Source organism: Myotis lucifugus, unplaced genomic scaffold (genome assembly GCF_000147115.1).
Source record: "Myotis lucifugus unplaced genomic scaffold, Myoluc2.0 scaffold_367, whole genome shotgun sequence".
In the NCBI taxonomy this organism is placed as follows: Eukaryota; Metazoa; Chordata; class Mammalia; order Chiroptera; family Vespertilionidae; genus Myotis; species Myotis lucifugus.
Genome location: NW_005871415.1, coordinates 257,133 through 285,061, shown reverse-complemented (window position 1 = coordinate 285,061; position 27,929 = coordinate 257,133). Strand labels below are relative to the sequence as shown.

The 27,929-nt window shown below is 44.0% G+C and overlaps 1 protein-coding gene across 1 annotated transcript in view; it reads right to left on the bottom strand.

The window, feature by feature from the left end:
- Positions 1-27,929, bottom strand: part of CC2D2A (coiled-coil and C2 domain containing 2A) — an 87,395-nt gene that overhangs the window by 38,410 nt on the left and 21,056 nt on the right. The window contains exons 2-15 of the mRNA XM_023765016.1: positions 25,980-26,162; positions 22,305-22,393; positions 21,872-21,973; positions 18,833-18,934; positions 17,941-18,114; positions 15,992-16,154; positions 14,420-14,556; positions 13,675-13,806; positions 9,804-10,013; positions 8,676-8,782; positions 6,804-6,944; positions 3,245-3,401; positions 1,897-2,135; positions 481-658 (exon numbers count right to left, since the gene is read on the bottom strand). Of these exons, the coding sequence (XP_023620784.1) occupies positions 481-658; positions 1,897-2,135; positions 3,245-3,401; positions 6,804-6,944; positions 8,676-8,782; positions 9,804-10,013; positions 13,675-13,806; positions 14,420-14,556; positions 15,992-16,154; positions 17,941-18,114; positions 18,833-18,934; positions 21,872-21,973; positions 22,305-22,393; positions 25,980-26,162 (2,114 nt within the window). The remainder of the gene's footprint in view (positions 1-480; positions 659-1,896; positions 2,136-3,244; positions 3,402-6,803; positions 6,945-8,675; positions 8,783-9,803; positions 10,014-13,674; positions 13,807-14,419; positions 14,557-15,991; positions 16,155-17,940; positions 18,115-18,832; positions 18,935-21,871; positions 21,974-22,304; positions 22,394-25,979; positions 26,163-27,929) is intronic.

Here is a 27,929-nt window from a genome sequence, read left to right as displayed (position 1 = left end):
AACCTTAAGCCAGCGGTTCTCAACCTGTGGGTCACCAACCTGTGGGTTGCAACCCCTTTGGGGGTCGAACGACCCTTTCACAGGGGTCGCCTAAGACCATCGGAAAACACATATATAAGTACATATTGTTTTTGTGATTAATCACTATGCTTTAATTATGTTCAATTTGTAACAATGAAAATATATCCTGCATATCAGATATTTACATGACGATTCATAACAGTAGCAAAATTACAGTTATGAAGTAGCAACGAAAATAATTTTATGGTTGGGCATCACCACAACATGAGGAACTGCATTAAAGGGTCACGGCATTAGGAAGGTTGAGAACCGCTGCCTTAAGCACATACATGTCCAGGAGGAGGCTGACCCTTGAGAACCTACCAGGAGGCTGCCATAGCCAATGGGTGACTTCCAACCGCCCTGCTTCTGCGATGACCAAGATATTCCTAGGACGGTGACTATCATTGCAATGCATACCTGCAGCATTAAACTCTCCGGCCAGTTGACTATTTGCAAACTGAAAATCTGTCCAAAGTGAACTCGGAAGTCTGCCCCGAGTGGCCGCCCTTGGGTCCTGGACACCTCCTTGCCGTTGAAGATCACCTTTAAATACACCGAGCGCCTCTTGACATCTTCCCTTCGTAAGACCTCCGCCCTGCAAAGGGAGACCGTTGGCAGGTGAGGCTGGTGTTCATGGACTTAGTCTTAGGATAACGGGAGTGCTTGGCGGATGGACACCGAACAGGACAAGATATGCTGGAGGCGACGCTGCCAGTCACGTTAGTCCTCACTGAACCCAAAGGACTCCAGGTCTCGCTGAGCTTCTATAATAAAGCATTGTGATTGTGATAGGGAGGAGGAGGCCGGAAAGGCCATCGGGATTTAAGAACCGGGTCCAAGCATTGCTGTACAACAGTTTCCTTAAAGTTTTTCAAACAAGCCTTACATTTGTGTCCCAAAGCTTTAAGCAAACAGAAACATCAATTCTTAAATGGAGAGAAGTCAAACCATAAGGGCAGTGATTTATATTTGGGGGGGGGACATTTTATCCTAAAAATTTAACAGCATATCGTATCAGGCCACGTTGGCTTCTCTGAGATTCAAGCTGGTTTTGTTTGCTTGTTTCTTTTGTTTAGTTTGCTTTGTTTCTTAACACTTTCCAATAGTGAGTGATGGCTCACTGCATGCAGGGGATTGAGAAATGTCCCTTATTTTTAAAGGTCATTTGAATCCCCCAAAAAAGGTATCCTTAGGAAGTATATTATTCTTAAAGCCAGGAAGTTAAAAAAATATATCAAAACCAACACGAGTGGCCATTAATTTTACTATGTATATGTGCAAAGATGCCCACCCAAAACTCCGATTGTTGGTTAAGTCAGTGGCAACTCTAGCTTGTTAAGGAAAGGGTAGGCTTCAGATGCCTGACTTAGTATCCACAACTCCCTTGGGAGGCTCTGCAAGGCCAGCAAAGGGCAAAGCTGGCTTCTGGAGTGGCTGAAATCAAGGGCTGAGGGGAGACCTGGGTGTCTGTGCCCTGGAGGGGGCCCCTACCGATGGACAGAAAACACAGTGAAGTTACAGATAAAGGCTCCAGATCAAAAGCCATGCAGGCAGCAACTGCGAAGAGCGCCCTCTAGGGGCAGATTCATGTACTGGGTTCCTGGGAAGCCAGCAGGGATGCATTAACTAGGGAGGTGAACCACAGTGAGTCACCAAACTATGGCAAATATCAGCAATTTCATGTGGTTCAATCAAATATATGTCTGCAGAGAGTTAACGATTCTCTTGACTGCATGGTGTTGGTCAGGGGGTGTACAGGAGATGCACATTCCACACCGGGTGTATGTATGTGCATGTGCATGGGTATGTCTGTGCATCACCTGTCAACCTCACCTGGGACACTGGTCATTGGGTGTCACACTCCCAGCCAGGCTCAGCTCTGGGACCAGTGTGGGTTCCCCAGGCCTCCTCCTGCTCCGGGCTGCTCTCTCCCGCACCTGCTGCTCCAGCACTGCCCGCTGGGTGGGCTCTGGGGGGATGGGTTTCACGGGACCCTCCCCAGGGGATGGCTCCTCCACCTCCTCATCAGGGTGTTCTTCGGTTGCTTGTTTCTTTTTCTTTTTCTTGGCCCTCTGTTGGGTGAGAGGCAACCTTATGTCAGATGGAAATGTTAGGATTTCATTGAAGAGCACAGCCTTTAGAATCAGATAGACCTGGATGCAAACCCAGAGATCCCTCAGATAACTGTGTGCACTCAGGCAGGTTACAAAGCTACCTGGCCTCTCCATGCCTCGGTTTTCTCTTCTACAAAATGGGAACAATCATGGGAAACTCCTTCAGGGCTGATGAAATGGGGTAATTAATGCCTGTAAAGCACTTATCACAGTGCCTGCCGCCTAGAAAGAGCTTAAAAAAACATTAGCTATTTATATGATTATTAATATAGATTCTCAAGGCCAAGGACACATCTTGAAATTAAAGTGAGGCTGTGGCCAGGCCGGCGTGGCTCAGTGGCTGAGCGTGGACCTATGAACTGGGAGGTCACAGTTCCATTCCCAGTTGGGGCATATGCCTGGGTTTCAGGCTCGATCCCTGGTGTGGGGTGTGCAGGAGGCAGCCTATCAATGATTCTCTCTCATCATTGATGTTTCTATCTCTCTCTCCCTCTCCCTCTCTTAAATACATATATATATGTACATATGTATACATATATATTAAGTACATATATATATGTACTTTTTAACAGTAAGGCTGTGAGCAGGACTGGCACTGCAGGTCCCCCTCATCTATTACTTATTGCCCTTGGATTCAATTTTGCAGATCATTTGTACAAAGTTATGTAGTTTTCTGAGGGAGAACCAGAAGCATCAATGCCCTCCATTCAATGGGACGATGCATGTAACATGCCTGACACATACATGCACAAGTACTGTTATGACTTGTTTGTTCACTCAGATAGCCACAGAGTGGTAACAGAGAGCTAACAGTGATAGCAAGAGTAATTTGCCCAAGAACACACAGTTGGAGAACCCTGGCTCTGGTTTCAGCTAGCTCTGCAGCTTTTTAAACAAGTGCATTCATTAGCCAGTTCATTCATTCATCTTTTGTTCCCTGGCGAGGGGGCAAGGAGAGAGACAGAGCAGAGCCAGCAGTTTCCCTCCTTCTGTCTCATGGGGTGCCCTCTAGACCCTCCCCTTCCCCCAGGTCAGCCCAGTTCAAGGCCGAGGCTCCGTGTGCGAACCTGGGCTTTCCTCCAGGCTTTCCACTGCTGATACTCGGTTCTGTATTCTTCCATCTTCTGCTCGTACGCTTCCGAGTGTTCTTCCAACAATTCGCTTATTTCAGCTTGAATTTCTGCTTCATATGCTTCTTCGTCTGCTTTCTGGTCCACTTTTTCCCTTTAAAATAATTCATAGTACCTTGGTTATTTCTTGAAATGAATAATAGAGTAATAATAACAGCAACCACCTGCACCAGGCTTGATTTGTGGCAGGTCCTCTTCTAAAAGCTCTGCACATGTCAGCTCACATTCCCCCAATGCAGCGACTGATCATCATGTTTTATACTTGAGAAGACAGGCACAGAGAGGGTAAGTAACTTGCCCAAGAACACCAGCTGGTGGTGGAAGAGCTGGAATATTTACTGCTAAACAACAATGCCACTCTGAGTTAAGTGACCCAGATGGCATACTGACATGGTGCCAGTAAACTCTCCACCTGTAGCGGTAGAAGGTCACTATAGTTATCTTATTAATCCTTCAAGTCTCTGACGACTCACTTCATCATGTTGCTATCCAGTCCCTAAAGCCACTTTTTGACTTGGGATTGACAATTTGAGTTTTTATTGGATGATTCTGTGGACACTCCATCAGGAGTTCGGCTCAACCCAAGGCAGTGCTTCCCAAGGTATGTTGTGTAAAACACTAGTTCTGCGAATGCCCAAGTCAACCTGAGGTTAAACAAATGGGAGTGGCCTCTTGCTCATCTTTGCAGGGCCCTTTACCTGTTAATGGGCAGTGTGACTCTTTAGGAGGGGGATGGCCAACATGCCTACCCAGTGCGTCCCACCCAGCACTTAGAGCTGTTCCCACTCATCACCTGTGCTTATCTCCTAATGTGGTCTGGTCAGGTCAATGCCATCTGGCCTCTTCAAGCTCCTCATCCCTTTTAGATGAGGAGCTGACAAATGTTTGCTATGTACATGTGTAGCCTGGTGCTTAGGCAATTAGCAGTCCCCCAAGGCACAGACGTTTACAGATTTCGAGGATTCTACCTAAGAAACCCCTTTGGAAGCACAGTGACACCTCATATTTATAAACATTGGGGAAGTCTGGCTCAAAAATTTAGTTCCATCTCTGATATATAAGGAAGCATTCACTTCCTCCTTGTTATTCAGAAACACAAATGAGCTGGTGGAAATTGGGGAACTTGTGCAGGAAAAAAATTACGCTGTATCATAAGGTGGCTCGAGAAACCATGAATGTGAACGAAGGGCACTCCAGAAGAAGTTAGGAGGAAGCACTTAGGGAAAAACAGGGCCTAAGTTTTATGAAAGTGACAACCTAGAGGTGACCTGAAGGGTAAATCTCCTATAAAATTCAGTTTATCCTATGCTGGCGACCAAGATCAACAGTAATTGATATAAATGTGAGGAGTCTGGCAGAAGGCTGACCAGGACTCCTTTTGATATTCACAGGGTGAATATCTACATTTTATTACCTGCTGCTGACTCAATGGCCTAAAGCAAACTCCCCCAAGACCTGACAATCTTACTGTTTGCTAAACATTACCATTGATATGTCTGTTTGCATTCCTAAAGGCAATTGTGTATTCTAGCTAATAAAAGCAGCTGGTAATGGAGCAATGGAGAGAGCTTGACCTCTATGGTTAGGCTGTCCTATGGTTCCCCCGGTAATTAAAAATTAATATTCCATCTTGCGTATCATTTGTGCATCAGCCCTCCCTCCAAGTCTTTGAACCCACGAAAGCCACTCTGGCCATGGACTCTCGAAATCCTAAACTTAGGAAGGAGGAAGGAAGGAAGGAAAGAAGGAAGGAAGGAAAAAACAATCTTATAAATATTTACATTCTCCATTGAGGTTAGAAGGGTAGCCTGGGAGACAGAATTTAGAAGTAAAAACACCGGAATTTCTGGGAAACTACCATGGTTTCTGTAGGAGAAACTCTTTGAATTTGTTTTTCATGAACTAACATTCAATGAGCACACACCCAGTGGCAGGTGCTCTGTTGGGGACCAGAGTTCCAGTGGCAACAAGGTCCCTGACCTCACAGAGCACAGTTTACATTGGGAGGATGTCTTCTCAGCCTCTGATGATTACAACGCCCCAAAATCACCAGCCGTAGCTCTCTTTGGCTAAAACATGGCTGATTTCAAAGCCAAGCACCAGCTCATTGCCCACACTTGTCACTTTCGTGTTGGTATATGGACACAACACTCATTCAGAAGAAACCATCCGGAGAGGACCAACACCAGCAGAGACACTCTTGAATCAATACACAGAACAAGGATCTGCTTGTTAACTGTGCTTTTGCTCATGGATCAAAGCCTAGTGAATGAGGCCTCCTTAGCATAAGTGCTATCAAAGCATACCTTCCCCACACCAGGCCCTGGTCAGCTCCAAGTGAGCTGGAGATGGATGTGAAAGATAAAGCTGAAAAGACTGCAGGAGACAATATCCAGACCACATGGACTATCTACATGACTCAGAGGTTTTCTTCAGCAGATATGAAAAGCACTGATCACAAAAGAAAAGTCTAAAATATTCTTTTTAAAGTTAAGAACTATTCATCAAAAAGCAGCAGAAAGAGAGTAAAAAGACAGGTTCAGATGGGAGAGGCCACTTCTGCAGGCACCATCCACAAAGGTCTCATGAGCGGGGTGTATGCCGAACACCTACGAATTATGAAAACGGTAAAAGGACAATCAATCCAGGTCAAAAATCAACAAAAGCCTTGGTTTCCTCAGAGAAGAGGAAACCAAGGTGGCCAACTCATGTCTGGGAAATAAAAATTAAAACAGGCCATCATTAGATTACTACAATGTTCATGTTGGACAACATCAGGCGAGATGGATATGGGTGATCTGGACCTAAGGGGACACTGGTCAGAGTACAAATCAGCTCAATCACTCTGCAAAAATGTCTGGATTCAGCACGTAAATGTAAATTCTTGGCAAAATGCCTCCCTTAAGACTCAAAAATTTCACTTCCAGGTGTACTTCTGGAAGGTGTAGCACATAAACCCTAAAAGACATGTCCACAAAAATGTCTACAGGAGTGCTGTTTATAACAATTGAAAAATGGGATCAATTCAATGTCCACCAACAATAAAATGGAGAAATTCTGTGATATTCATATAATGAAGAATTATAAAGCAAGGAAACTGCAGCTATGTGCCATAAGGTAGATGGTTCTCACATAGTAAAGAAAAGAAACAAGTGTGTATTCACTAAAGAATACACACAAAATACTTTGATTTATGGAAAAGTCAAAAACTATATGTTCCCAGGGATTATACATCAATGGCAAACCTATAAATAAAATCAAGGAAACACTGATCATAAAAGTCCAGAAAATGGTTACTTCTGGGACAAGGGGGGTCGAGTTGGGGTTAGGAACATGGGGGCTGCCAGGTTATGTTCTATTTCTGAAACTGGGGAGTGGTTACATGATTATTCATTTGTAAGTATTTTTTGTGATTATTTTTTAAAACTGTACCTATGTTTTATACATTTTTCTCTATGATATAACCCAATAAAACAATTTTTGAAAAAAAACCTACTTTCTCAAAACAAGTTTCAAGGGTGTGTTTGTAAACCTCTGGAACTCTCGCAGGGACTTCATTTCTTTCCAGACTTTTATGATGGTCTTAAGCAATGTTCGATCTGTTTCTTGTTCAGCATCACGGAGTTTTCTTGTTTGCCTACAAGATATAATACACACACACACACAAAGTTATTTAGCTGTGTTTGCAAATTAAAAAGAACTACTAATGCTATAGTGATTGCATATTTAAGAGCTATAATATAGAAAGCCAAAACTATGAATGAAAATTTGAATACAATAGGATGTTGATATATTTTGAGAGGTTATTTTCTTTTCTTTCTTCAACTTAACTAAATTAACTTTTAAAATTATTATTAATACAATGTACCTTCAACAAATCGCCACCATTGACACTACACCATTGACACTATAAAAATAAAGAGCCAAATGGACTAAAGTATTGTTAACATAGGGGGGTTTATTGCTGTCCCAGTGAACAACAAATATATTGAAGTCTGTGTTAGCACAAATCACAGTTCTCCCTTTAGGAGACGAAGTGATGTTAGTGGGTGCCTTGGTGAGTTTTCAGTGCTATCTAGAGGAACGACATTTTTGGCCTGATATGAAGAGGTATCCTTGGAAAATGCTTCTGTTTTCATTTCCATTATTTAAAGAGTTTGCCAATTATCTAGTGCCCTACTTTTAGCTCTCTAGGACTGATAGCCTAGTCCAGAACCCAAATGCACTCTATTATGCCATTAATTAATTAATTAATTAGACAGGATTTTTTCCTTGAGCAAGTACCAGGTGCCATGTCAGGGGATTCAGAAGTGTCTAGAAGATAGGAGGTGTCCCTGTGGTCAGAAAGTTTAGCTCAGGAGATAGGCACATAAATGACTGTAACATACAATGTGAGCGTGGCCTAAGAGAGCTTGAACCCTGGAAGGCAGGCCTAAGTCTGGAGTTGTCCATGTGATGACTAAGCCTGTGAAGAAGGTTACAGAGAAGCACAGTGGGCTGGTTTTCTAATCATTTGACTATGGCCGTGGAAAAGGAAGACAACAGCCAATTAGTGGTTGGGTGGCCATGAGTCCGGACACTCTGCAGGCGGTGGAAAAGCAAGAATGCAGTGAACTAGGATAAGAAACATTCTTCTTGAGGAGCAGCAAGGCATTACGGTTCAGGACACAAATGTGGGACTCACTCCCCAGATGTAAATCCTGCTTCTATCGTTTACTAGCTGGCATGTGTCTTTTCTGTCCATGTGTCCCACACGTGTGTACCTAGGACAAATGAGTATCGTGTCAGGTGTTCTGTAGGGTTAGTAAATGGTATCACACAGCAAGCAGCTTCTGACACCTGGATTTTTAAATTCAACATTATTTTATCCATATCGATACGTGCAGAGCTCATTCAGTCATTTTGACCGTGGTAGAAACAGTTCATGTGTCTCTAGCAGATATGTTCAGTGCTATGGGGTCATTTCTAGTTTCTGATTTTGTAAATGATGCTGTGAAATCCTTGCTGGCACCTCCAGGTGCATGTGTGCATGGCTCCTTGGAGAGCACACATCTGAAGCAGAATTTCTGGGTCTTAGCTGAAGGGTATTTCCTCACTTTGCTTGTCTCTGGCCAGGCTGTTCCCTGAAGGGGTGACTGCAGCAGTATTTGATTCCACCAGTAGAGTGTGTGAGTCACAACAGCCTACATCTTCATTCCTTTATTGGGCTTCCAGTTTGGTGTTAATATGATGGCTATATCTCATCGCTTCTTTTGGCTTAATTTCACACGTATTCAGTGCATTTAGAAAAACTGAAAAAAACTGAGCTCTCAACAACTGCACATCAAACTGGGGGAAAAAAGAAGTTAAATTATAGACTTTAACTCACCGAATTTCAGATTTATACTCATTGATGGCTTTGGGGGTTATATCAACAGACTTATGAGATTTTGCTGGATCAAGGCCCATCTGAACAGCATTTCTTAAAGCTTGGAGCTTAAAAAGACATGGATACATGTTTTGAGTTAGACATTGTCCTTCCTACTGCAGGCTACTTGCCTGGACTCATATATAAAATGACCCACCCACAAAATGACCCAAGGACCCATCATGTAAATGGATGTCCAAGCATCTAGCTGTCTCCAGGCTTTTTCCAAAATGAACTTTGACAAAGAGCTGTTTCTTCTATTCTTGGGAATCAACCACAGTCCTCTGAGCTATTGAAGGGATGGACTCCTTCTTCTATTCTTGAAAAAAAAAAGGAATACTAAAGAACATTGCATGTCTGTCCTTGTTCTGTGGCCCAGATAATCAAGAGGCTCATGAGAGATGTTGCTTTTATGTGCGTGTCTCAGACACAAGGCTTTTCTCAAGGCTAAAAGTGGGTCCTTCTGGATCTTGGTCTTACACTGATATTTTTGTGATGTGAAGAGAACATAAAATAATAAACTTATAAAAGAAGGTACCATGGAGTTATCATATTTTTGGAGGTAGTATGTTTTAACATCAGGGTAGAAGACTAAAATTCCCCATAGTCAAAATTATCCATGAAAATTCCACAGGATGGGATTACATTGGAAACCATTCTGAAATGGATGGCCATGTCTTTGAGCATCAGTTGAAACAACTGACTTGTGTTCAGGTGCCACGTTATGGGAAATTATATGTAAAATGAGAATGTTTCTAAGGACAGAGAGATTCTCTAGCCTTGAACAGCCTCAGCATCTGAGGTCACATAAGCAAGACACAGCCAAGCATCTTTCATCTAATACCCAGCCCTGGTAGGTGAGATCGCTTGCACTGTTCACACAAATCTTTCTCTTTTAACCAAGTGTGTGCCACTGAATTTGCACATGTTCAAGTACATAGTCATATCCTTCCTTTTGTTTCCAGTATAACAACATGTCATACATCCTAGAAAGAGGAGCCACATGGACATTTGCTGCTGGACATGTTTCTGTTGATTGGGCTCATCAGAAGAACCCACCCCTCCAACAATAAGTGTGGAAGAGTGTACCTTATCAGTAAGAAATTGTGCCTTGTTTCTCTGGCGTCTTGCAAGGTACTGGTCATATAACTGGGCCAGCTTGGCTGCCAAAACATGCTCTCGGCTAAAACAAGGATGATGGGTAAAGATTAACCCTGAAATATCAATGTCCAATTGGAAATTTTCAGGAACTTCTCCAGATCCAATCATATGTTGAGTTTTCTGCACATATCTGACCGCCTGCCAAAGAGAGCAGAGTGTTGGGGGGAACACAGTTAAGGCACTTACTAGATAATGACCTAATAAGCAATGGAAAGATATTCAGATGCAAAATACCTCCTACCCTGGTCAAGCCAGATTGATGCTCCATCCCCTTTCTTGGTGGTTTTAGGGGCCTGCTCTTTTCTGAATAGTCGAAAGGTAAAAATGAAAGACAAGAGCGAGAAAGGAAACCATTTTAATCTTGTCTCTAAGGTTTTTTAGATTTTTCTCTCTCCCAAGTCAGTCCTAATCTTTGTCCCGCAGACTATCTTGTTTCTTAGGTTTTGTCTCTGGTGACCTTAAAATTCTTTTGACCAGAGATGCATAGATTCTGGTCCAAACTGATCATTATTGGGATCATAGATATATTCTCCATGTACAAAGTAACAGTGGAAGAGGGAGATGGAGCAGCTGAGGGTGTGGAAACAGGAATGGAAATTTCCACTGGGACGTCCATGGATCGCTTCATGCATAGTGAGCCCAATAAATCCCTCTGTGTTTATCCCATAAAATCTTTAAATATGCCCCATAGATCACCGCTGCTTTTAAGGTTGGAAGGTCCAAGGTGGAGAGACCTTTCTGATTCTGTGTCTTCATTTATGTAGACACTACTGTGATCGGGAAGTGGGCATTGAGACACATCTCTCGATCCTCTGTTTTTGCAGAATGGAGCTTTTGGAACCTACTTATGTTATCTGGAAAATGATAAGCTTATGTGACATAAATGTATTATTTATTAGTTATGAAGTTAAATGGAAGTTGTAGAAACTGTAGTGAGAACTGAAGCGTCTATCTTTCATCAATTGTGGGTAATGTTCAGTAATCTCTTCGCTTAATTCCTCTTCATGGCAACATCTAAAGAGGCTGGGCTGGGGGAAGCCTTGGATTCCAGCTCTGATTCTAACTGATTTGCTCTGGAACCTTGGCGAGGTTACTACACATCCCTGAGCCTATTTCTTCATCTGTAGGGATGGGAGGCTGAGAAAAGATTAGCATTTTGTAGATCACTAGGCAGCATATCAATCACTTTACATATACCACCTCATTTCTTCCACAAAGATGAGTGGATGTCTGTGATGTGCTGGGCCTGTCTCCAAGCAGCCACTGCATTAGGAGGAGGACTGGGATCTGACCTTTATAACACAAGGTGGGGGGGGCGGGCGGGGAGGATAAGGCCTGGGGTGTGCACAGGGAGGCTAGGAAGCCCAGTAGAGGGGACTCCTATGATTATAAGATTCTAACTTTCTCCCATCTCAGACTAAGAATAGGAAACGGAGGTCCAGGTTGTTTGTTTGTGTGTGTGTGTGTGTGTGTGTGTGTGTGTACATACATGTATGTACAGAAATATACTCCCACAGGTTATATAGTGTGATCTGCTTTTCAGTTATTATTAGTCATCACAATAGTACTGGTATTCACACTTATAAGAAAGCATGTACATATGAGCCTTCATTTACTGGTAAATTTGTCCTGGTTTGGTGTTGCTGTCTGCTTTGCACTGGTAAGAATATATGAGTTTATTTCTTTTTAGCCATTTAATCTCATACTTTGTCCTCTGCCAGATTAGTAGACTATTAATGTATATTTAGGACATATGATTTTCTGCAAGAGTTCAATAGATTGTATCCTACTTTTATTTTAATAAAACAACACATTTTCTCCAAAAAAATAGCATTTAAAAATACCATGTTGATAGCTAAGATCTGGAAACAGCCTAAGTGCCCATCGGTAGATGAATGGATTAGAAAACTGTGGTACATCTACATGATGGAGTACTATGCTGCTGTTAAAAAGAAGGAACTCCTGCCATTTGCAACATCATGGATGGAACTGGAGAGCATTATGCTAAGTGAAACAAGCCAGTCAATGAAGGAAAAATACCACATGATCTCACTCATTCATGGATAATAAAGACCATTACAAACTTTTGAACAATAATAGATACAGAGGCAGAGCTGCCTCAAACTGATTGCCAAACTGCAGTGGGAAGGCCAGAGAGAGTTGGGGGGCAGGAGGGAGGGGAGTAAGAGATCAACCGAAGGACTTGTATGCATGCATATAAGCATAACTAATGGACATAAGACACTGGGGGGTAAGGGAGGGTAGGGGTGTGTCAAGGGCGGGGGGGAAAAAAAAAGGACACTTATGTAATACCCTTTGTAATACTTTAAGCGAAAAATAAAAAAATATTTAAAAAAAAAAATAAATAAATAAATAAATAAATAATACTCAAAGTAAAAAAAAAAAAATACCATGTTGAAAAAAAGCATTAAAAATGTCTTTAATGAGAAGATTGGTAGATATTTTGTTTTAAAAAAAGTCCTTGTAAACCAGGATGTGTTTATAAATAGGGAAGGATTGACCATGTCTCAGTCCCTTCCAAAACAGGCTAAATTGCATCTCCCTTTGGATTATAGGGCAGAAAGCCCATCCTGCATGGGTCTTACTCCACCAATAATTTGTATGTTATGAAAGCCCTAGTTCTGGTCATTAAGATCCTTACACTTTAGATGGCAACAGTGGAGACCCATTTCTTTCCTCTTTTATTTCAGTAAAAGTGTTCAGTTAGCACCTGCATTCACGTTAGAAGTTTTTACTGTGTGGTCACGATGTGTCTTGTGAGCACCCAGACTACCTGGGTGACTTAGAACATTCCCACCTCACAAAGACATGTACTAGTACAACTAAACATCGTTCCACAGACTTAAAAGAACATTCCTTCCTAATTGCTTGGCTCTGGCTGGGTCTTGCCTTGCCTTTCCTTTTACATGGGGTATGAGATCACTCAGGTGTGGCTCTCAGGTTCCATCTTGTACTCTTCTTGATGAAGAAGTAACGTTGGCAGCACAGTTTCAATTACTTAAAATATTACCTGGGGCACCTGTACTTTGTGTCTCCTTCCCCATATCTGCATTAGCTCATGTTCAAGTGATTATTGGTGGCCTCTGCTGTAAGCTGAGCTCGACTAAGTAAAAATAGCTCCCAGGACTCTTGGTAGTCATTGGGCAAGACCACTCAAAAGACCCCAACTCTCTTCCTATTGGGGAGCAAGAGCCCCTGGTTTGTTGTCTTTCTTTTTGTTTGCTACAATTTCTCCCAAGAATAAATAACACTGATAGGGCATATTCTTTTAATTTTGAAATTGATTTAATCCTTTCAGTCTTTAATTGAAAACTGAAAACCAGAACTATCAACGATGGTGCATATGGACCATCTGCTGACAGTCTCAGCATGAGTAGAGATGCATGCCCATGGAGAAAAAAATAAAGTTGTACAGGAAAAGAATAATCATTGGTGGGATTAAAATCCAAGTGTCCATATTTGTCCTGGAAAAATAGTAGCAACTGAAGTAAGATGACAGAAAGGAAAGAAGAAAAATAAGAGCAACTAACCTGGATATGCAAATAAGACACTGACTCAGCTACCCCACCTGGTAAGCTCGCTCCTGGTTAAAGAAGGGATTAGGTGAGCACAGTGGACTCCCTTGTAAATAGGCCTGCTGTCTGTTCTTTATGTGTAAGATGTAAATTATTTAAAAAATAAATCAAAGTAGAACACCACGAATTCAGTACTCCAAGTGATCCAAGCAGCAAAGCACTTTCAAGCAAAGGCACCTATTAAAAATGAGAGGAAGGTTTACCTTCTTATACAGCGTTTCGAGCTCTGCATGAATGTTTTGCTCCTGGGTCAAGGCTGGCGGCCGGGAAGGGGAAGGCCTGATGGGGTTTGGCAGGGCTAGGATTCTGCCGTCATCTCCGAACCACCTTCTGTCCTGGGGAGCAGGCAGAGGGAAGAACATTTTCTTCTCATTGGACAGAAATGGTTTACAAAATAAATAATGTTTGCAGGGAAATTCCGGGTCCACATACACATCTATGTACCTTCCCTCTTCCCCAGTAGATCTTCTACAGTCTCTGTTTCCATTAGAAATTGAGTCTTCACTAATGCCCCCTACAATTAATTTAAGATATAGTCCTGACCACCACCCCACCTGCAAAAAATAAAAATAAAAAAAACCTAAAGAAAAAGCTGTAATAATTGCTATGGAAAATTTTGTATTCTATTCATTAAAAATTAAAAAAAGGAGAAAAGCAATAGAGAACATTCTATCTTGGATCTTTGAACATTTATTTCCATGAATTGGGAAATTGTTGCCAACGTCTGATTTACAGAAGCCGGAATGCAGCTGGCAGAAGATGTTTTCTCAGCAGTGAGAGTGTGTGCCGCTTGAGATCATGAAACATTCTGAGACAAGTCACAAAAAACTAAACGGCTGTGTATGGACACCCCCAAGGGGAAATGAGTTGGGTGGTGCAGTGACTGCCCTGTGGAAAAAGGGATCCCCTGGGTCACTCGGGGCGACGCTGGGAGGGGGGTGTGCTTACGGACTCCTGCACCAGCAGCCTGTTCTCCATGATATTCTGCGTGGCCCGCGGCACCTCGGGCCTGGTTCCAATGTATAGTCCTTCGTCCTCCAGGAACCTGGGCTGCACGTTCTCAGGAAGCTTCTTATATGTGGGCACTAGACAGTCCAGAGAGAAATGCAGCCGCTTTAGTGCCCGCCTAATGTTTCCAACTGCCTTGTGAGGAATTAAAGCAACCTCCCCCCAAAGATTTCCTTTCTGTTCTTAGAAAAAGGCCTGTTTTCCAAATTAATTTCTCAAAGCAGAACAAAGGAGAAGACGAATGCATTTACTTGCAATACCATGTTGTAGAGATGAAAACATTCAATACCTACAAGTATGTGAAAGGAGCAGTAGGAGGGGTTAATCAGAGGGTCTGCTCCAGTACCCTGGCCACTCCCCACCTCAAGGAACTCCCCCAGTCTGCTTCCAAACACACAGCTGCTCAAACCCTTGGAATCTCCAAAGTGCTAACTGTCCACCCTTTTGTATGCTAATGAGAAGACTCCTGAATGGTCTCAGGATTAGTGCGGTGTCCAGGGAACCAATCATGTGAGAAGACAGTTGGGGCTTTCATCACCCACTCCCTCCACTCCCACCTCTGGGAGGAAAGAGGGACAGAGGAACCAAAGACAGAATTAATCACTGGCGGCAGTGATGTAATTAATCAGTTTTGGAGAGCTTCCTGGTTGGTGACACACACCTTTTGCCCTCAGCATCTCTTCACCTGTGAGCTCTATGTTCTTTATTATATAACTAGAGGCCTGATGCATGAAATTTGTGCAAGGGGCTCGGCCTTCACAGCCGCAATGGCTTGCCTCGGCCCTCGAAGTCCCAGCTTCGTCCAGAAGGTCATCTGGAAGGTCATTTGGCTGTCCTGTCTAATTAGCATATTATGCTTTTATTATTATAGATAAACAAATAATAGAAGTGCTTCCCTGAGTTCTATGTGCTGTTATATCTAGTTATCAAACCTGAAGAGGGAGTCAGGGGAACCCCTGAATTGCAGCAAAGTCAAGTAAAAGTGTGTGTAGCCTGGGGACATGCTATTTGGCAACTGCTGTCTGAAGTAGTGGGTAGTCTTGTGGGACTGAGCCCTTACTGTGTGGGGTCTGTACTCACCACTGGTAGGTAGAGCAGGATTGAATCGTAGGACACCTAGCTGGCATGGGAGGATTGGTTGGTGTAAGTAAAAACCTACACATCTGGTCACAGGACTGTTCTAGAAGCACTGAGTGTGAGTAGAGGGTGAAATACAGTTGTTCCTTTTCATAGCCTGACTCTCAGAGCTCCCAGCGATGGTCACTGATATGATGAAGGAGCTCCCATGGCATTCTGGGATTTCTTCTGTGATTCTGTCCATAATGGCTTGCTCAGTGGATATTTTTCCATGTTCTACATTTTTTTTGGTGTGTTTGTGTGGAACTATTTCTTGATTATGAAATCAGATTAGAACCTGAGATCAGTGATGGAGATCTGGCGTCCTTAGACACCATCATCCTTCTGTCACCGAAGGAAAAGGAAGGTGAGCGGGAAGACAGAAAGAGCCAGTACCTGTCAGCCTACTGGGTATGAATAGGAGTTCTTTCTCCTTCTGCAGCCGAATGTGGACACTTTCATAATAGGCAGGTCTCACTGCCACGAAATCTTCAGCCCCGTGATCTAAGCCCAATAGGAAATGCTCAGCATCTCTGCCATTAAGCAGCGCTTCCTCATCCTGCATGGCGTTAAGAAAATGACAACAAAAATCATGCTAAGAAGATCAGTTTATATAGAAAAAAAGAATCTATGATATTCAACTCACCAAACAACACAACCTACAATAGTATTACCTACTTATTTATTTGCTTGTTTGTTTGTTTGTTTATTTATTTAAACAAAAGCATAAAGCTACATGGCCTTTCATATTTACCAAGCAGATTTTCTTTGTTTTTCACTATTTCCTATGCTTGGCAAATGTCAAAATCAGATCCGGCTGAAGTCAGAAGAGACGTGCTAAGGGAATCTATGAAACCTCAACAACTCTGGCCTCCTTGGAAGGTTGACACTTATTTAAAGAACATGTGCTCACAAGTTATGTAGCATTTTAAGCTTCCACCTGGCACCCACCCCAGGCAAATGCACACACTCTGCTCAGACTGCCTGGAGTCCCAGCCACAGGGATCTTGTCTACTTTGCTGACCCTCCGTTTTCTCAGTTGTAAAATGGGTACATTAATAGAGATGACTTCTTAGGGTTTTGTGAGGATAGAATTAAGTGACCCATTTAAAAATCTTAAGCACAGGACCTGCAATTATAAATATTAGTGGAAGCATGTTAATTTTGCATAATTGAGGATTTTTCACACATGTTCTCCTTTTCGTTCTCTTTCTTCCTCTTCTCCTTTTCCTCTTACTTTCTCCTTTATAAAAATCAAGGCTTAAAAAAAAAACAAACAGCAACACCTTTTAAAATCCTGTGGAGACGTGCAGGTAGCTGAAGACACTGCTGCTGCCCAGCTACCAGCCTCCTAATATTTCCTCCCCAAACATACAAAACAATAAGAAAGGAAAAGTAAATCTACGTGGTCACTAAGCTCTCAGCATAACTTGAAGACAGAGAATGCCAAACACCTCAAAAATGGAAGGGTGTTTCTTGCTTCTGCCCTACCTCCACAAAGACCACAGACTGGAAAAAACTGCAGCAAAGACAGAAAAAGGAAGTGAGTGAAAGGGCCTCTAGATGATCTAAAACTCCCGCCAGGAAGACTAAGTCCACTTTCAGTATGAAAATATGAACAAAGGTCTGGGCAGGCCAGAGCGTGGACTACAGGAGAGGGCTTCATGTACAGATGACTTCAAAGGGCATGTTTTGCCCGGCCGGTGTGCTCAGTGGTTGAGCATTGACCTGTGAACCAGGAGGTCATGCCCCACACTGGGGATCTAGAGCCCACAACCCGGGCATATGCCCTGTTGGGGAATTGAACTGTGACCTCCTGGTTCATAGGTTGACACTCAACCAGTGAGTCACACCAGCCGGGTAAGTCCTTTACATACCTTTACAGGCATGCTCTCTTTTATGGCACACAAACCACTCACAATTAGGGAATCTGAGTTGTAGCTTGGGTGTGGCACGGGGCACAAAAAGCTGCTTGCCTATAAGGTTGTGGGGGCAAGAAAAATCTACAAACCACATTGTTCTGCTTTTTTTTTCTTTCTCCACAGAAGATGGACAGATTTAATTCAAGGCCCTCACTACCCAAATTGCGGGGTGAAATCAAAGGCTACAGAAGATTATGTGAAGCTAATAACCCTTTTCTTTCACCCAAGACATGGATGAGCTGTTCTGTGTGGCGGTGGCAGTTTTGCCTTCAGCCACTTTTTTCCTGGCTAGGGTATCATCGTCATCCACTTCCTCCTCTTCCTCCTTATTAACATCCTCATCCTCCTCATCATCATCCTCATCATCACTGTGGTCCTCATTGTCATTACCATCATCATCATCACCATCAAAATATTAAATACCGTTTTGTTTACTCCTTGAACAGGTGGCCCTTCCTCCTCTCCTTCCGCCTCCTCTTGATTGGCTCCCTCTCTATGTTTTGCTTTTGGTTTTTCCTCCAGTTCCTCTGGTTCGGGATCAAAAGTGAAGGTGAAGAAGTTATAGGCTTCTTCAGCAGAAGGGAAGCCAGGCGGAAGCTGAGGAGAAGCAGAGAGCAACAGAATGTCAGGGTTTATAAGCTGCAGTGAGCTGTGCACTGTTCCTTGGGAGTGGGCTCCATGCTAATGGCATCAGGCATATTACCTCTGTTGAAGGTCCGAGACTACTGGTAATGAGCTGTAACAAGGGCAACAGGCAGCTGGTGGCCTCCTTTAATAAGTACCTTTAATGAGTTACTTTTTGTAAATGGGCTCTTATTTATACTCCTACAAGCACATAAATATATCAATAGCAGTAAAAGCTTTAGAAAGGATGATTAAAATGCCAAAAAGTGGATTCATTGTTTTATAGGCCAATGCTGAGATGGTTTTATTTAATCACGAGCAATACAAGATTTGTTAGCCTTTTTTTTAAAGACCATTTTTTTTGGGGGGAGGGAGAGTAAGGCTTTGGTTCTTCTTGAGTTAGTGTCCCTTTTTCCCCATATTGAAAGCGGGTGCAACGTCAGAGCTGAACAAATAGTCTTTCCTGCACTTTAATGCATTTCCCTGCCCCAAATCAAGCTAGCTTCTAGAATTTTGAAAGTAGGAATTATTTCTCATACTTTTTTCTTGCATTCTCCACAGCAATAGAAGGCAGGTCATATATATTGTCAACTCGCATTGGATATTTTTGGAAAATAGAAATTAACAAAAAACCATGATTTAAAGTATGTGTGATTGAAAACAAGCACGATTTAAAGACAGGATTTCTCACCGGAGGTTTAGACTTGATTTTTCGGACACAGTCACGGAACTTGACTCTTGGATAACTCTGGGAGTCATCGTCTTGTGCAGTCCTTTGGGTCTCTCTCCCTGGCTGGATGAGTCGAAAATGATAGATACGCCATTTAAATAAAATAACTAAGAACGTTGTAAAATAAGCATTAACCCTCCCAAGGCATATCTTGTGACCATCAATGCAGATCACCATTCCTGAGGAATGCTGTTAAATGTCAAATATATTTGAAGGTTAAGGTGGCTGAATATTGTCTTACTCGGCTCTGTCTCTCTCAGGACCAAACAAATCTAAAATTTTATATTCCATAAACCTTAAAATGAAAAGTGTTACTTCTCCTCAGATCAATAGATATCCTTCCAAGAGATCATTTCCAAACAGCCTATGAAGAAAAGTATCAGTAATGTCTGAATGTAAATAAGTCTGGCATATACCCTTCAGGGCACAGGGCCTGGCCTTCTCGTGAGTGAGCCTTGGGACCCTGTCCGCTGGAAGCGAAGCCTTCTATCTATACTGTGCTAATACTCATTATGGGTGTTCTTTCTTCCCTCTGCTAGCCAACCGACCAGGTGTTGTTCCCACTTTATCTTCATCTTTCTTCAAACCCACCCCTTCTAGAGCCCTGCTACTCCACCTAGCAGCCATCGCCCAGCTTAACCACCCTGTACCTCCACTGTCCGTGAACATGTCTGAATCCCCAGGGCTCCTCAAGGGCGGGCTGTTGTCACCACTGTGAATTCAGAGCCCATTGGACATCTGGCAGGAATGAGTCTCCAAAGATGCTGGCTGGACACCAGGGAGAGTGTGTCAAAGGATCAGATCCTGGGTAACCTGGGACACTGACCCAGGTCCCCAAATAGAGAAATTTTGGTCCTGTTTAGTGAGCCCAAGTATTCAAATGTTCTGTGTAATTTCCACCTTGATGTTAAAGGGTTCTTGGAGATTTGTGTTTAGCTTTGTTTTATCAGAAGTCACTGAGAATAAAGTGAAATGAAATGCAGATGAGAGTAAGCACAGGTCTGTGTTGGTGAATTTAGATACTGACCAAAGTATTCTCAACTGGTTTCTGCTCTTCTCTCCGAATCTACAGCCTCTAACACGAGCTCATACTTAGAGAGGGCTTACTGTGTGCCAGGACTGTTAGGAATACTGTAACATGTGTGAACACTTTGAATCCTCAATACAATGCCAAGAATTAGGTTCTGGTATATCCCCATTTTACAGAGGTGGAAAGTTACTTGTCCAAGGTCATACAGCTGATGAGTGAGCCTGTCAGCATTTACCACTGGGCAGCTGGGTTCTTTGTGTGCTATACCCTTTGCTCCATAGAATGGAAATGGACAACTTTTTAGATATTCCTTCTGGGTCGAGGTATATATGAAGAGATATGTTCATGGGCGAGATGTTCCATTAGGAATCTGAGATCTGGTGTAAGGACAAGGTAGTTGATGTTTGTCTGAACTCCATGGAATGGTTTTTAGGGGATGGGGAATATAATAGACATGTGAGTCAGGATCTATTCACAAGGAGAAATAAGTACCTTGTACACCAAGGGAATATATTTGTACTTCCAGAACCTCCAGCTTATTTGGGATATCTTAGTCATGGCCCATGGACAAGTGAAACCTGAGCATCAATAAGAAGGTATAGACAAGACCAGATAGAAGAGATCAGATCCTCCTATCACTTAACCCACTTGCCCAAATGTGGAGACACACACACACCTACCAAAATAATTGAAGTGTTTGTCCCAAGCTGATGGGAATTTAGGTAGTTTTTCTGAATTTTCTAATATTTAAAAAATGGTGGCTCTTACAAGGAAAAAAATAAATTAGAATGAAAAAGAAATGTCTGCTCAGTAGAATGCAGTAGAAAAGTGTCAAAAAGTCACTTCATGGGCCCACTGAGTGTTCCTACTAAAGAACCCTGGACCATAGCACACGAGCAGGGTTGAAACTTCCCTGATGATCATGGAATCTTTGGTTTGCTTGGGATGGATGAAGATTAAATGTTTATAACCTTTCATCACAGAAAAAGGAAAGGAACATATAAGATATCAGTGGTTATGCTACGGAAATATTCCCAAAGCCTGTGCTTCTTTGTCTCCATGGTGAAGAACAACCAAAACATCATCATCACCAACAACAAACAGATCAGACTTGCAAACACACTTCATTGGATCATTTGCTGTTGTTTTGTCCATTCCTTCTTCTACCCTCCTACAGCTTGTCCTTCATCCACATCCTTGCCAAGTATTTCTATCTTTTACTGGCTTCCTCTCTGCCTCGTAGGCCTTTACTGTAAGTTTTTCTCCAAGTGGCAAGACCCTCCTCTTCCAGTCTTCTTTCCTCCAGCAAGCAAAGGCATCTCAAACCTTCAAAACTCAGTAGCAATGCTTCCTAAATGTGTTTCTCCAGGAGTGGTCCCTCCCCTACAGACCTCTCTAGAAGAGCACCCATGGAGATGCTCCTCAGATTGGAACAAAATCACCCCAGTGCATTCACACCATGCCCCATCCTATCATCAACAGATTCCCATGGCTTGTAGAGAACCACTGAGGCTCCTTAGTGTGATGTTCAAGGCCCCCCACCATCTGAATCTGCTCTTATCTCTCTCTGTTTCCCAGCAAGATCCATGGATCCAGCAACTCTGACCCATAAGACAGATTGGGGATGAAATAGAGCTGGGATCAGATCCTGGCTCTTCCACCCACATGCTCTATGAACTGGGGAGGGCTTTGCAGCCGTTTTGAACCTCAGTTTCTTCATTTGTCAAATGTGAATGAAAAAAATAACACCCACCCCCTAGGGGTGTTGGGTAATGACATGGGATAACACGGGTTCAAGACTTGGCACAATGCCTGGCACCGAGTAGCACTCTATAAGTAGTAGCTATTATAATTACTAATAAGCACTTAACACCTCCTCTGTGCAGAGCTCTGTTCTAGAACTTCTGCTGCAACTTTTACATTCTGTTTCACTGTCTTCGATCATAAAGCAGAGATGGCCCGTTTCTCACCTCCACACCAAATTCAGTCTCCAGTTCTTTCTCACTGGGGCTTCGTAAGCGCCTGGGCCGAGGGGTGGGAATTTCCTGGAGCAACGCACTTTCTGCTTTGGACTAAAAAGTCAAACAGAAAATTACTGCTACATGGGGTCAGTAATGCTATGAAAACCGCAGTCACCCTCTCAGGGAGTACAATCAGTGAAAGATACATGCTTTACCTCCGTAAGTGACGAGAGCAAGCAAGGTGGTTTAGAAAAACAACCATGTATGCTTCTCAAGGCTAATTTTTGTCTGCGCCATGTTAAATACTACATTAGCATTCAACATGTGAAAAACATTTACCGCTATTCGGATCCGCACAGTTTTGAACAAACAAAGCAAGTCTGAGACAAGACCCAGAGAGCTGCCCTGAGGACTGAACAAAGCATTCACGCGGTCCTCTTACCCTCGCAGCTTTTAATTTCTCCCTCATGCGCTCCCTCATGGAAAATTCTGCAAAGCCCGTTCTAGAAGCTGAAGGAAGTGGAGGTAAGCCTAAAAAAATATAAGAAATTTACTTTAAAACAATACTTTTTCCCCTCCAAAGGAAAGATTAGATTAAAATAACAAGAGAATGCAGTTTTATTTTGCAGATTTGGAGCTTTGCATAAACAAACAGGAAAGGCTGTTGATAGCTCTCCATTTGTCTGGGCTTCTTTGAGATCAACAAGGAAAGCCTTGGTCCTGCCAGGAACTTCACATTGGGTAACTAAGAATAAAATGAAAACCCTGGCTGGTTTGGCTCAGTGGATAGAGTATCAGATTGAGGACTGAAGAATCCTGGGTTCGATTCTAGACAAGGGCGCATGCCCAGGTTGGAGGCTTGATCCCCAGTGGGGGGCGTGCAGGAGGCAGCTGATCAATGATTCTCTCTCATCATTGATGTTTCTATATCTCTCTCCTTTTGCTTCCTTTCTGAAATCAATAAAAATATATTAAAATAAACAATAAAAAGAAAACATAGACCAGCTGCCTCCTGCACACCCCCTGCTGGGGATCAAGCCTGCAACCTGGGCATGTGCCCTGACAAGGAATCAACTGGGGACCTCCCAGTGCATAGGTTGATGCTCAATCACTGCGCCACACTGGCTGAGCAATTTTTAAAATTATTAAAGATTTTATTTGAGGCTATGCAAGAACTTATGGATGAGATATTCAAGTCATTCCATCATAATATTCAGAAAATAAAAAATATTTTAGAATACAGTGTATTATTTACTTATACTTGTCCCTTCAGCACCATGTGAGGTAGAGTCTCCAGAACTGTTTGGCAAGCCTGCATCCCCAATATGCATCCTCTGACTAGAATGTTCTTTCCCTTTTCCAGCTGCTGGGCTCAGATGTAACTCCCAATGCCCAGCTCCTTTGGGCAGTTCTCCCTTCTGTCTCATACTGTCCCTTTAACATCTGTTTCCTGGGTCAGTCTCTCTAGGCCTTGATGGCTTTAAAAAAGTGAGCCTGACTTAAATGATGTTTCCTTTCACTTGCATCAAATTTCACCAGATTCCAAACTTCCTTTTCAGTCAATAACGAGAAGTTGGCTCTGAAATGATGCTTCAATCAGAGAAACTAACACGAATGAATGGAAAACAGATGCCAGCAATGAAGAAATTTATGTTCATAGGAACATGTGATAGTCACTCCCTGAAGAGGGATGCGAGTTGGAATCCTGGGGGAATGAGTGTACTTTTGTTCTATGTTTATTTGATTTGGAACCAGTGCCTGCTCAGTGGAGCACTTTCTTTGTTCAGAATGTCCTGACTATGTATATGTTTGAACAGCAAATTAGAAGCCAAAGCATTCACTGCATAGATTTGTGCTGCTGTAAATCAGGGACGTAGCACCTCCGGACATGTGCCTGGTGCAGTGGGGGCGGCCATGGCATCAGGGTGCTGGTATCTGAGTGTCTGAACCTCATCTGACCTTGACAACTTTTGGAGCCATATAGGAATGCCACAGAGTAGGTTGCAGGTTCAAGGTGAGGAGCTGGTGTGGTAGCTCCGAGGGGAGGCCAGATCCCCGAGAGGCTTGGGAAGTCAGTTTTGCACCCAGGTAGGCAGACTTGTGGGGAAGGGCATGGTGGGCACGGAGGTGGGTGTGGTGAGTGAGCACACCTCAGCCAGAGCACAGCCTCCAGTCCAAGGCAGAAAGGCCAGCCTGAGACAGCTGTTCACTCAGTCAGTGAGCACTGCTGAGTGCCACCTGTATACCAGCATGTGCTACCCACAGCTAGAAGTCAGCCTCTGCCCTCAGAGATCCATAGTTCAGTGGACAGGGGAGCTGCATACCAATAAAAAGAGACATCAGACACATGGGCACAGGGGCCACACGGAGGGAGAGGGAGAGCCTTCCCAAAGGGGATGATATGTATCCTGATTTTTAAAAAAATATTTTTTAATTGATTTTTAGAAAGACAGGAAGGGATTGGGATAGAGAAATAGAAACATCCATGTGAGGGAAACATCAATCAGCTCCTTTCTGCACACCCCCCTACTGGGGATGGAGCTCACAACCCGGGCATGTGTCCTGACCTGGAATTGAAGCAGTGACCTCTTGGTTCATGGGTGGATGCTCAGCCACTGAGCCATACCAGCTGTGCTGTGTCCTAGTTTTTGAAAGGTAAGGAGCTAGAATGACACACAAAAACCCCAAATAGAGAAGGGGTTAGTCTAGGTTGGGAGAGGAAGGTGTGTGATTTACCTGAGTGATAGGCTTTGGGTAGAAGAGAGTGCCACAGCAGGCTGTCAACCTTGTGAAGACTCTGAGCTGGCTCTGTGCCTTGTCTGAAGAGTCCTTGTGGCCATGGGAGCCACTGTGGACAGGGCTGATTGTAGCATTGGAGCCTGCAGACCGGAGTCTGTGCTCAGTCCCCACCACTAGCTGTTGGTTCTCTCGGAACCATTGTTTCCTAATCTAGAGCAATACCGGATGATAGGACTGTTCTGGAAAGTGAGAAATGTAGTGCATGTAGAAACCTTAGCATGGTGTCTGCCATGTCCTAGCTGCGGAGAAGGTAATTATTTATTTATTTTTTAAATATATATTTTATTGATTTTTTACAGAGAGGAAGGGAGAGGAATAGAGAGTTAGAAACATTGATGAGAGAGAAGATCGATCAGCTGCCTTCTGCACACTCCCCACTGGGATGTGCCTGCAACCAAGGTATATGCCCTTGGCCAGAATCGAACCTGGGACCCTTGAGTCCACAGGCCGACGCTCTATCCACTGAGCCAAACTGGTAAGGGCAAGGTATTTATTTTTGTTAGTTATTTAGCATCAAGTTTCTCTTTCACCTGGAGGAGGCTACCAGGTATGCACCAGACTTTCAGAGGGAAGCTTTCAGCATCTTACCTGATTTCATTGTCGCAACAGCTGCACACAGCCAGGTGTTTGTCACCCCCATTTTATAAAGGTGGCTCTTGTGGGGCAGGTGGATTTGGTAGTTGCTCAAGGCCTCATGGCCAGGAGTCCCGACATAAACCCTCGCGTGTTTGGTCAAATGATCTTCAACAAGGATGCCAAGACCACTCAATGGGAAAAGGACAGTCTCTTCAACACATGGTGCTGGGAAACTGGCCATCCACATGCAATAGCATAAAGTTGGTCCCTTACCTTACACCGTATAGAAACATCAACTCAAAATGGATTACAGACCTAATCGTAAGACCTAAAATCAGAAAACTCCTAGAAGAAAGCTTCGAGGAAATCTTCGTGACACTGGGTTTGGCAGTGGTTTCTTGAACACGACACCAAAAGCACAGGCAGCAAAAGCAAAAAGAGACAAAAGGGACCACCTCCAACGTAAAAACCTCGGTGCATCCCAGGACAACGTCAGCAGAGGGAAAAGGCAAACCACGAAATAGGAGAAAATAACGCAAATCACACATCTGATGAGGGGTCGTGGTCCAGAATATATAAAGAATGTCTACAACTCAACAACAACAGCAACAAAACAAGTAACTGGATTAGAAACTGGACAAAGGATACACATTTCTCCAAACATCATATATGAATGGTCGACAAGCATAGGACAAAATGCCGAGCATCACTAATCTTTAGAGAAGGGAACCTAGAGACTTACTCCGCGGGCCTCGTTGGGTGGGCATGCTCAGAAGGTGGGTGTCAGGGTCCTGATCCTCCTGCGCAGGCTCCTGCTGGCTGCCGCTGTGGGGCTTTCCGGACACCATTTCCTTGGGGCCAGCAGTGTGGAGCTGCAGGTGAGGGTGGGAGGTTGTGATTCTCAGGGCTTCAGTTGACTCAGATCCTATCTCAGGATGAGGAGCGTCACTTAAACAGAGGCTAGACCCTAAAGTATTCAGATCTAGATAACCTGGGACCCCACTCTCTATGCCACTGTGGTCACCCCCAGGGAAGCAGTGCCAACCCTGAGTTTCTCTGCGGTGTCTCGGGCAATTACTAAGTCACCCCAAAACAAGGTGAATATTTTCACTTCTTCTAGGTATAATGTACAGAGCTCTGCAGAGATGTGCAGAGAAAGGGAAGCAGAAAAGTCACAACCAAACTATTTGAGCCCAACTCCAACTCTTGGAAACAGCTGTTCCGTGTCCCTGGATAATCCAGGGCAAAGAACAGCCTCGGGTTTCTTCCCCAAACTCTCAGAGGAGGGAGGTGAGCAGAGTGGCAGGGGCAGCCATGGTCCAGTGACAGCCTATAAGGTCAGACAAAGGCTGGCCTCGGAACTCAGATTTACCGTGAGACGTGGGAGGGCTATGGGACTTCCTAACTTCCTTCCCTCCTCATCTCTGAAGGAAAGGAAATTGAAATTCACTGGGATACTGATCTGTATCAATCACTACGCAATCTGGCTTAAATGCATGGCCTGGGATATCTTGAGGCATCAACTTAAAAATAAATCCCCAGTGATCCTGAAGTGTCATGGGGTTAGGAAATGTTACGCTAGGTTTGAGCCCTGGTACCTGTTAAATTAATGAGATGATGCCTAGGAAGTGTGATGCCTGACACTGGATTCTATTCTCCATCTCACGCCTAGGAAGTGTGATGCCTGACACTGGATTCTATTCTCCATCTCACACCCACCTAGCCTTGCTCACCACTTCAGGTGGCCATTGATCTAAAGACCTGCACTTTTTCTATCTGCTCCAGCCTTTGCTGCCTCCATGGGTTCCCCTGCCCAGGCTGCAGAGCCACCACTCACCCTGCAGGAAGGGGTTAAAGCTCCCGAGTGGCCAGAGGGACCAGCCACGTGGCTGGGCAGCACCTCCCATCCCCTGGGCCCTCCCCTGGGCGGCTCCATCTCAACTGCAGAAGCCGGAAGGCTGCTCCTGGGCCCAGCTCATCCCAACCGGAGTGTGCTGGGGAGGGGGGAACTGAGAGGAGGGTTTTTTCCAGCCTTGGGCTCTCGGGGACCCTCCTATCTCCCCACCTCCCCTGCCGCCCTCCTGCAGGGCCCCTTCACGTGGCTGCTGGCTCAAAATGGCGCTCCTGCCCCTCCCTCCCAGCTGGCATCTGAGTCTTCCAAACAAATCCTCCCTCCACGGGCAAGGACTCTTACCCAGGGAGTCTATTTACCTTGAGCAGCTGACCTTTCGGGAAAGCTCCCAGCGAAGCAGAGCCACTCTGGGGGGAGGAGAGCGGGAGGGACTGTGAGCAGCCGGGGAGACAGGAGTCTGCCTGCTGCTTGGGCTGAAGCAGGATTGGGGCTGGGAATTGGAGAAAGAAGGGGGGTTCCCTACAATTTGTAATCCTGCACTGCCATCTATCGCCAGTCTTAGCTTATGACCTTTGATGACAACACTAGAGGGGCTCTTTCCATCATTTCTAGACTCCTCTCCCAGAGGACAGGAGAAACCTTACAGGAAAAATGTTCCCATCCAACCAGGGTCTCATTGCGCAGGGCATCTGTCCCACACAAGGTGCTACACCGAACCACCCACCCCATCCCTGCCTCTCCCGGAGGATGTGTGGTCCCTGTGGGTGCTGGTGGTTGTAGGCAACCCGTGTTTCTTGTCACTCCCTACCTGTTTCTTTCTTTTTTGTCTTTGAGTCTTTG